Source organism: Cardiocondyla obscurior, linkage group LG26, assembly GCF_019399895.1.
Source record: "Cardiocondyla obscurior isolate alpha-2009 linkage group LG26, Cobs3.1, whole genome shotgun sequence".
Classification (NCBI taxonomy): Eukaryota; Metazoa; Arthropoda; class Insecta; order Hymenoptera; family Formicidae; genus Cardiocondyla; species Cardiocondyla obscurior.
This window is the reverse complement of record NC_091889.1, coordinates 1,372,777-1,383,861: the sequence shown is the minus strand read 5'-3', so window position 1 is coordinate 1,383,861 and position 11,085 is coordinate 1,372,777. Positions and strand designations below refer to the sequence as shown.

At 42.7% G+C, this 11,085-nt stretch overlaps 1 protein-coding gene across 1 annotated transcript; it reads left to right on the top strand.

Moving 5' to 3' along the window:
- Nucleotides 1-2,400: 2,400 nt before the first annotated feature.
- Nucleotides 2,401-5,653, top strand: LOC139111983 (uncharacterized). Its single transcript, XM_070672700.1, has one exon. It carries the CDS (start codon nt 2,994-2,996, stop codon nt 4,698-4,700), a length of 1,707 nt encoding a protein of 568 aa, XP_070528801.1. The 5' UTR covers nt 2,401-2,993; the 3' UTR covers nt 4,701-5,653.
- Nucleotides 5,654-11,085: the final 5,432 nt, after the last annotated feature.

The window sequence follows — 11,085 nt, the reverse complement described above, 5'->3', positions numbered from 1 at the left end:
AAAAAAGAAAAAGGAAATATAGAGAAAGAACTTGTAAGCATTTAAACGACAAAATAAATAACTAAGTTGCGCGAAATATGTAGGAAAATTAATCAGTTACTGATATGATAGTATGTATAACTGGAGCTTTATGTTACATGGCATTATTATTTATATGAGGTTCATAACTATTATTTCTAGTCATGCACCTAAGTATGATAAAACGAATTTGTTTTTACTTGATAAAGTTTAGTTGTAACGTAAGTATTATTTACAGTTATTGTATAATAAGAATACATTATCTCACATAGGTTTTCGGATAGAGTGCAGTTTATTATATAGTTTACCAGAGAAATAAAAGCGCAGTGCTTTTGGAAGACCCCTCTACATTGTACTGTTGTTATACCAAAATATCACGTTTGCAGATATATTGTGGTTTTAGAGTGTTACCGTTTGTAAAAGTTTATAATTTTTTTTTTTTTTTTTTTTTTACGCAGATTATTCTGACAAAATAGCGTGTAATTTTTGTTTTCTCTCTCTCTCTCTCTCTCTCTCTCTCTCTCTCTCTCTCTCTCTCTCTCTCTCTCTCTCTCTCTCTCTCTCTCTCTCTCTCTCTCTCTCTCTCTCTCTCTCATATTCTTTTAATTTACTTTATATGCGACATATATCGGTATAACAACCGTACAATTCTTCCGTAAGAATAGTAATCCGCGATAAAGGATTATTTCCTTACTGACATTGTGTATTAGCAAATTATATTTTCACAATATTTTTTTAAATAGTGTACGAAGGAACTTTTTTCCTTAATGATGCAACGTCACTTCATTCATACGATTGCTATCTACTATGATGGATTTGAGTAGTGTAATAAGAGAAACTGTGCATTATACAGTTAGAGACTTAAAAAATGTATATAAGTAGAATGAAGGAAAGCATCTCTGAAGATATTTATTGCTTAAAATTGTATAATTGATAAAAATAGATAGAGTAATATATAAATATATGAAACACATTGTAATATCCGAAATATGACGAATGTATGAATCAGCACGAGTGTTTACGCGCGTATAAAAGTACATTTGTCACCCCCTGCGCATAGGAATTATCACACTATAAATATATAAATATATGTAGTTAAAGAGAGAGCGACTGTTAGTTGATATTCGTATAACATTGTATAGTCGAAAAGAAAATTTGCATTGGTACAATTATATTGAATGGGCCAAAGTTGTACGAAATTATCTTCATTGGATTAGTAAGAGAAATATAATAATTTATTGAATATTGTTATGTAAAACTTTGTTGCGAATACTTTGCACTTAATTGCAAGACTATCCTTTTTTTTTTTTTTTTTTTTTAATAATAATATTGTATAGGCTAAAGTCATTTTTTTTGTTGAGTCGAAAGAAAATTTACAATCTCTCTTCATTTTTATTGTAACAATCAATGTATGCGAATAACAGAATAGCACATAAAGTTAAATGTACATTAACATTAAGAAAGTCAATTCAATGTCTTGCCTTTTCATGGACTTTCCCTGAAAATGTAATCTTCTAACTGAGGTTTCGGGAAAAATACTGAAATTCTCCAGAATTGGTAACGTTTTCCTTTACTTAGAAAATAGCGGTCAAAATACTTGATAATTATTGGCTCAAGTGCCGTAACAGCAAAGAGAGAACAAATTCTAAAGACAGTAAATTATTGTATTTCATTAAGCCAAATAAGACCATAACGTATTATATAATTTACAAGTTAAGTATATTCTAAATGTACGAAATAAAGTTGTGTGTATTAAAAAAAAAAACAAAAAAAAGTTATTAATCCTAACAAGTTGTCGAAAACTGGAGAATCTTTATTTTATTCTTTAATTTTATTTTTAATTTACAGCAGCATATATTATATTAATATTATGAAGGTATTATGAATTGATGTAAAAGTATTATTTATTGAATAAACGGCGTTCGTTGATTATTTGATAAATAATTACAAGGTCCAAATATTACGTTGCATCATACAATTTGATAAAAAAAAAAAAATGTATGTATTTAATTATTTTATCAATTTAAATTAACTTTATTCTTTTTAGTCTCCGTTATCTTATTAAGATAATAATTACGATTAAACAATTATCCAACGATAGTTATACAAGCTCGAGCTTGTACTTTAACGCGAATGTTATTCTAAACACATTAAAAAAGGAAAAAAAAAAAGTTTAATAAGATTAAGTTTACATCATAAAATTTGCATCAAATCAGTTTACACGCGTGATCTGTAATAACGCACATGTAAATGACTGGATATATATATAATAATAATAATAAAAAAAAAAAAAAAAAAAAAAAAAACCGTCTCGACATTCGAAGCGATCAGATTGCCCACTGATATACGAATTAACAACGAAAGTTTCTTCTTCCCATTCTGCGTCTTTTTTTTTTTTTCTTTTCTTTTCTTTGCCCCTGCTCTTCTAATTAATTTGTATGGAGGGCAGAAAAAAAAGTGGCAGGGAGGGGAAATAAAAGCGAGAGCAGACGCGACATATTTTGCTCTTTTCTTTTCGTCGCGGTGTCTGAGGCACGACGATTAGATAAGACCTCGGTTCATAGTACGTTCGAGATGCAGACCTCATAAGAGACCGAGATGCCCGAGACCCGGCCTCAGTTAAAGCTGCGTGTGCAAACCGACAATTAAGAACCGAGACAAGCCGCCCGCAGTCAAACTTTTCTTTGCGTTTCTTAGCGACCTAATTTTTGTGTATGTTGTGTCATTTTGGTCGTTTCCGTTCAACGAGAAAAAGAAAGATAAATAATTTTTTTTCCCCCCGCGATCAAAGTACAATCGATCCTCGGGATAGAGGCTGCTGTCGCATCACATCTTCCGCTTCTTCTGTTGAAACAACCGACAGTTGTTTCCCCAAGACCAAGGTATGAGTCCTGGGTATAAAGACTTTTATCGATCGACTCAACAGTTGGATTCGTAATTCTCTCTGATCGGATTGCAAAAGTTGACTGGAGAAGATGCCTGCTTGCTCGAGCGAAAGCTCGTCCAGATTATGGTCTTCCAGTCCGCCGATGTCGCGAAGTAGTAGCGCGTCTCCGCCGCTACCCGGCACCCCGTTGTCTACATCACCACCCCGAATGTCGCCTGTGTCCATGCTGAAGCGCACGACGTCGAACGTAGTCGTGTCGTCGTCCAGCGCGCCGACTAGCCTATCCCGGGCGTCGTCGCTCTCGAGTATGCCGACGGTAATACTCTCTCAGAGACGACAGCAACAACAATCTCTAAATCGTCCCCAAGGTATCCTGGCAGCAGACAGCCGCAATGTCGAACGAAGCAGCGAGTCTATTCTATCGAGGATCATGTTCTGGTACTTTGGCCTCCTGCTGGGCCTGTTCCGGGGTGTTTTCAATGTCATCGGCTACACGATATGGGCGCCCGCGCTTTGGGCGTCCGCCTGGGTCTGTCTGTTCTGGGTGATTCTGCAGCTGCCTCTGACGGCTCTCAAGTGGTTCATCACCGTGCTGCACACCCCGGCGTACGAGAGATCGCGCAACAAAAGGTGTGTGCTGATCAGCGGTGGTAGCACGGTGCAGGCGGTGCATCTGGCGCGTAACTTTTACAAGGCTGGCGCCCGGGTAATAGTGTGCGACCTCGAAGGTCTGTTCGGCCTGGCCAGATTCTCCACCGCTTGCTCCAGGTACTACACGATACCGCGGCCTGGGCCGAGAAACGTCGTGGAATACATGAAGGCGCTGCGAGATATCGTCCAGCGCGAAAGAGTGTCCTACTATATACCGGTAAGCGCCGCCAGCACCGCGTATTACGACGCTCTGGCGAAGCCGCATCTGGAGGTGATGGGCTGCGAGTGCTTTGTGCCCGATACCAGCGAGGTGACCGCTTTGGACGATCCGTTGGAGCTGCTGCGACGCTGTCGTATGCTCGGCCTCACGACCCCGCCCCACTTCCTGCTGCGATCGCAGCAGGATCTGTCCGCGCTCTACGAACGGAACGCGTTTCGCACCGGCAGGTACATGATGCTGGCCGCCGGTCCGGCGGGGATGCGCGACCGCGCCAAGATTCTGCTGCCGCCGACGATCAGGGAGTTTCGGAATCAGCGGCACGAGATCAGCGATAGACGGCCGTGGGTGGTGATCCGCGATCCTGGCGGAGATCACTTCGTCACCTGCACCACGCTCAAGGAGTCGAGGATCGTGGCGAACGTGACATGCCGCGTAGACGAGGACCGGGGCCTCATACCGGAGAAACGTCCGGAGGTGACGCGATGGCTCGAGCAGTTCTTCGCGCGCTCCTTCGGCGGCAGAATCAACGGCCACATGAGCTTCCGGCTGTCGGGGTCGCGGGAAACGGGCGAGCTGTTGCCCGTCAGCTGCCGCGTGGGTGTCAGCCTACCCTACATCTGTCACACGGGGATACACCCGCGCTTGGTATGGAAGCCCTGCCGACACTTCTCCAGACAGAACTCTGCGTTGCTGGGCACGTCGAGCAGGCAGCTGCCGTCCGAAGCCGTGGCAAGCGCTTTCAAGCAATCGACCAGCGAGACCGCGCCTCATCTCCTCGGCACGGTGCTGGACAAGAGAGAATCGCTCTTCGTGTATTGGGATCCGCTGCCCTACTGCGCTTACTATCACCTTCAGCTGCCGTTTCGGCGCGTCGCCGGGGCCATCAGGACGCAGCACAACCCACCCCTAGCGGTGGTGCAGTAAAAAATCTCCTCCGAAAACACAAGCTTCTTCAGCATCGAAATATTTTTCGCGTTTCGCCTTTCTGTTCTCTTCATTATTCGTAGCGCTGCTCTTTAGTTCCGCGAGGACTTGATCGGGGGAGGGGGGGGGGCCTTAACCCGTGACGCAGCAGCCAAGGACTAAAGTGCCGGGCTAGTATCCGAATCCCAATTTCGATTACCGTCTTCGAGGAGGAACATGTGCCAAAGAAGAAATCCCGGACGAGATCGTACTTATTTCTTATTCGTGAGTAATTGTGCAGAGTGTGATATATTATTTATTGGAGAAGACGACGGCATCTGCGCGCCCGATCGGGAAAGTCCTATCGGCAAAGAGCTACGTATTCTCATGCTCCGTTACTCTGCGTCGCATTGTAATAAGTGAATATGAGAACTCGGATTTTCACGCGCAGAGCGTGCGTGCGTGTATAAAAGAGAAAGGGTGTATATAATTTTATTTCACTTTCTACTTAATAATTATTGATTATAATTACTGTAACGTAGACATCCTGTCGTACTTTGCTAACGAGAGGAGGAAAGAAACTAAGCGGTCACGTCTCATTTCGTGAACTGGGAAGTGAGCCCTTTGGCGAAGGTTGCATCCCTTCGTATTCGTAAAGAATGAGAAGAAGAAGAAGAAAAAGGATCAGTTGGGCGATTGGCGGTCGCGCTTTAACGAAAATGAGCGAGCTAAAAATAAGTGCAAAGGTCAAGTTCGGCGCGTGCAATCGGTTAGAAAAAAGAAAAAGGGGAACGAAAGAGAGAGAGTGAGTAAGAGAAAGAAAAGAAAAAAAAAAAGAAGCAGCGCTACGCGATGCTGTACGCTCGCGCCTCGCGTTGCCGTTCGAGCTTTCGCCTCGATTGGGAGAAGAGAAGCGCGATTGGACACACGGATGAAAAACAGTTCACCGCGGGTTGCACGCTATCAGCAACGTTGATTGTACTAAGCGGAGGCTTTTGCGCGCGTAATTAATACGCTCTATCTCGGTAGTTTACTCGTACGAACAACCGCCGGGCGAAGTGAAGGGATCCGATTCCCTTGAAAGTCGGCTCGTCCTCGATCTCGCATCCCTCGCTGTAACTTTATCACAATCTGCTAATTGCTCGAGATCTATTCCGGTACCATTCGCCCCGAACTGTTTGCTGATCGAGCCGCAGATGTTAGGAGGTCAACGTCTAAGCGAAAAGATTTCACGTTCGAAACGACGCTTATCAAGCGTCGCGCAAGTGTGCGAACCAATGTTATGCCTGAACAAGAATAATCTTCGATCTCTTGGTCTATCGCTATTATTGAATTACAATCGATCGGGATTTTAATTTTCTTTTTTTTTTCTTTTTTCGCAAACACATAAAAGCGAGAGACGTTTGTACAATCGCTGATAGGACTATTTATGAACTATTATGCACTTGGATCAATAGGCGTTGGTGATATAAATATCGCTTTTAGCATTACCAAGTGTGAAAAAGAGAGCGCTCGCTTACGAATACGATTGCTTCGTACATGTTTTGTAAATACGACGCATAATCGATCAAAGTGGCTTAACCCTTCCGATATCGTTTCTTTCTTTTTGTATTAAAAAAAAAAAAAAAAAAAAAAAAAAAAAACGCACGAGGTATTTATATCGATAAGTTCACAATGCTATTATTTTTTTTTTTTCTTCTTCTTTTTTTTACACTGTGCCAAATCGATTTTCGTAACTAAGATATATTTCTCAGTACTCTGCAATCAAACAAATTATTATTTATTATTTCCTTTATTCTCGATAATACTTTTCGAGCGCTTTTTGGAATCAAGCACGTTGAGATGTGTCCTAATGATACCAAAAGGATTAACGAGTAATACATTTATCTGGATTGCTTAATGTATTTCATTGCGTAATTTTCAATTGTTTTGCAAGCTCAGCTTTGAAGAGAACTCTTCGAAATACTTTAAGAGGATATGATCTATGTTATTCCCGATGATAATTAATATAATCTACATTGTCCATCTTTTGTTAATAAAATGTTGAAAAAAAAAAAAAAAAAAAAGTTGTCAGAGTGCTTATTCTTTGTTATCTCCTAATAAAGCGTTAAAGCAATCGTATTAATTAAAACAACTGTATCCTCGATTCATTCTATTCCACATTTTCCTAACTAATCAATCCAGTATTCAATTACATAGATAATTTATTACGCATTTCAAAGTTGTGTATGAGCTCCTGCGTTGCTAATATTGCAGTAAATTTTATAAACAAGCATTTCTCATCCCTGACTATCTGACTACTAATCTGTTAAAATTACGTCAACATGAGGATCGTTCAACTAATTGATATTGCCTTGGCAAAAAGTAGATAAAAATTAAATAAAAATTCGTGCAAGTAACATTCACTGCGTGCTACAACTTTTTCGAGCCGTAACATTAGTCTCGCCGGCATGGACCAGTTAACTTTGCGAGTATATAGTGCGGAATAATATTTTTCCAATAAAGAAATAATTTTCTGGAGGGGGAGAAAAAAAAAAAAATTTCTGTCAAGAGCATTCGATCAGATCATTCACTAAAAATCCCATTGTTTGTTACTAACTAGCGCGACCCAATGTATCTCGCACATATCGAGGGCCGGTTTCGCCAACTGCTACTGGTCGACTGGTGGAACGTATAATCTCCTTACGATGCGATTGTACGCGTGAGGCTGTAAATAATGCCTCGTTATAGACGGAATGACCCGGGGGCAAGAGTGGCTGACGGACTTTGACAACTCGGGGTCGCCGGTTCGTGAAGAAAGCAAGAGCGAGAATAAGAGAGCTAAAGAATCAAAGAGAGAGAAGTCGGTTCGTCGGTATTATCTGCCTTTTCTCTCCTCTATTTCACCTCTCCTTCCCTTCCTCCTTGCGAGGCTTACTGCACTCAACCGCTTCTTTCTCCAAGTAGACAGATATCCTCGTCAACGTCGCCGAACAATCAGCTTTGCCGTCAAATCAACCCCTGGTCGCCTCCGGCGCGACTAATACTACTGATCGCGCAGGGTTACGACCCTCTCGCATTTTTCGCCACGCTTACCGCGAATCTTGCTACGCATGTTGGAAATTGATGACCTTGTCTAGTTGAGCTTGAAGCGAATAATTTTCCACCGTCGAAAATATATCGGAGAAAAAACAATGTTCCTTTCTCGCGTATTCCTCATCGTTCAATACACTCGCGCGCGTCCATATTACACATCCGATTAATATCAAGGGTTTAACAGCAAAGCAATTGATTTGATAAGAAGGATCGAAAATCTCGATTCTTTTCAGCGGCGATTCAGGAAAAAAGTAGTCAACGAGTGGAAATGTTGGCGAGTTAGCGGAAAAATTCGGACTGATAAGACGCGATATGCAAAAGCTGTCTGGCGATAGTTTTATCACCGATAATTCCTCCACGTGCTCTGATGTAAAAAATAAAAGAAAAAATATAAATTGTGTTAGAGATGAAAAACGCACCGAGATACAAGGGCAGTAAACTGACATTAAATACTTTGCAAAGTATACACACATAATTATCTCCGAAAACGAAAGCTATCGAGCAACAAAGTATCATTTAGAGTAACGTAAATTTCTAAGAAAAAAAAAAAAAAAATGACGCGAATTAAATATCAATATTTTAATTTTTAAATAAAATCTATGTATTTTACTTGGTAAATTACGAGAAACAAGCCACTTTCTAACAAGTTTGTCGTACAAATGGAGACGGAAATGATAGAAAAATCGAGTCAAATTTTTTTTTTTTTTTCCACTTTTAAGAGTGAGAGAGTCAGCGAGTCGGACAATAAAGTGTGTAACGCAGACTTATCATGCGATAATATTGAAATGCAGTTCCTTGACGACGGCTAGTAAAATAAATCAATATACGCCGGTATATCCAGCCTTAATTCTTTTTTATTCTTCCGCGGGACGACGCACGCGATAAAAGCGTCCATCTTTCCCGCGGCTGGCCGGCCAAAGCTACCATTCGAGGAGCGACGCGCATCCCGTTTCCGCTGAAAATGATGCCGAGTACCCTGATATACGTATAATAGTAACGATGACTATGCCTACCGATTGTAAGAACGATAAATGGCGATAGCAACGAACGCTCCAACTCGCAAAGTCGACCCTCGCTTTAAAAAAGTTTAAAGTAAAAGGACTTAAAAATCGCTAACTCGGTTTGGCGGTGAGGAGAACGAGAAGTAAAGTCATTTCCTTAGGCAATGCGAGCCGCGTGGTTCCAGGCACGGCCCGCCTGGCTTTGTGGGAACCGATTCACCTGGCCGGCATAGCGATAGTCTTCTGGTTACTCCCAGCTGGTTAAGTTACCTCTCGCTGCCGTACATTGGCGGCAATAACATTTTACAATTCAATAGACTCTTTTCTTCGAGACTTTAAGTCTCACCTTTTACGCCGGCCATGCCAGCCCCAGAAAGCGCACTTGTTACGCCAGAAGCGCACCTCACGCGGGAATACGATTAATAAACGAGCATCGTGCATGCAACGCGAGTCTCTCCGTATTTTTGTAATTTTTATTTAACATCGCATTTTAATAATTGCGGTACAGACGACGCGACAGCGAGGCTTTCGCAAGCTGTCCCGCAGCTTGTTATTTAGAAATTACAGTGAGTTATTAAGGTTCTTTTTTTTAATTGAGTTTCTCTCATTGCTCGCAGAAAATTCTCAATTATTTTTACGTGACTCGATGAGTCGCGGGCTGTCGAGCGGGGAATAAATTAATGTTGCGACAAGATTAACGTGATTTTAAGATCCTAAACTGGCTGCGTTACGTGTACAATAATATCAATAATTTCTGCCGGAATTAGTCGCGTGCACGCGGGTCTGTAAATATCGGGCACAGCCGTACCTTTCGTATACAGCTTGACGAATTCGCTGTGCAGATAAGGAGCTGCGTTTTTGCATAAACAGAATAAATATAACCGGGAGGTGCGATACGCGTAGCGGAGAAACGATGCTGTCAGCGAGGTCAGAGTTGGCCAAGTTGATTTTGCGCGTGCGATGCCGGTAAACGATTACATCGGACGCGGTATCTCGCGGACTTGCAGTATATACTTGACCGTATCGAGAAATTCGGTCAGCAAAAATTGTAAAATGTTATTAAAACGAGGCGCACCTCGCTTACTTACTTTCTTTCAAGAGCATTGAGTCAAAGTAAAATTAAAAAAAAAAAAAAAAATTACAAAACTGAACCGAAATATTTCTCGTTATTCGCTTTCGAAATTAATTCAGGCCGGAGACGAAATTTATTTCCGAGTCATTGCGCATCGATGCTCTCGGAGCAAACCAGCTTAAACGGGGATTCGCGATGCACACGTTCGATCTCGACGTGCGTGATTGCGTAATGGAGTTGGAAACAACACGGCCGGAGCGAGCGGATATACGATACCGGGCATTGTATCTAATCTCCGCCGCAACGAACGACGAGCAAACACTATATTCCAGGAGGAGATACTTTCGGCGCGTATCGACATATCGGCTATTAATACCGCTCGTTCGGTTAGTGCTATTCCGGAGCCTCGGCAATAAACAGCCGGCCTTTTGGACGAAAATTACGCGGAAGTAAAGTAACGCGCCGAGTGAAGGACTTCGTCTCGCACCTGTCCCTTTTCTCCCACGTATACTTTTCCCAAACTAATCGGTATCTCCGTTCGTTAACGGCCGGGGTGGGTATCTTCTTTACGCGACGCGTCATCGCCGGCGAAGAGAATCGAGGGTCAACAGGAGGCAGGCATGCGGTTCCAATCGCTGACGTTTCTGCTCCTCTGCGCGGCTTCGCTCTTGCTCGCGACGGCCGCGGCGCAACGAGTCGGCGAATGTCCGCGGGGTGTCGGCGAGGAGCTCATCTGGGAGTATGACGTCAGGAGACCGCACCGAGCCGGTAGTTATCAAGTGCGTATCGCGGAACTAGGTCCTGCTAACACGTTCGCTGCCGGACAGACTCCGGTCTACGATTCTATGGAGCGGAACCACCACCCTTATACATACATACGCGCATGCTGTACAAATTCCTACAACCACAGTTTCTCATTAATTGTCTCGATAACGTTCGAGTTTCACTTTACCGGTAGCGAACGAGTTAGGACCGTTCGAATCACAACTCGCTAATTACTCCGATCCATTCACGAGGCTTTCCCGATTGCAATTAGGAGGTGGAGGAGAATTACGGGCCGACGGATGCGAGGATCACGTGCATACACTTCAACTCGCTGTCCGACGAAGATAATGGCGCGGCGTGGGTCGCCGCTGGTGGAATCGGCCACGACTTCGTCAGACTAAAGTTCAGGTCAAAGTATTCGCGGGGACTTCATTACCGAGTCCTCGTTTACGGGCTGCCCACCCTGAAAAGAGGTTCACCGTGGCTATTCTGA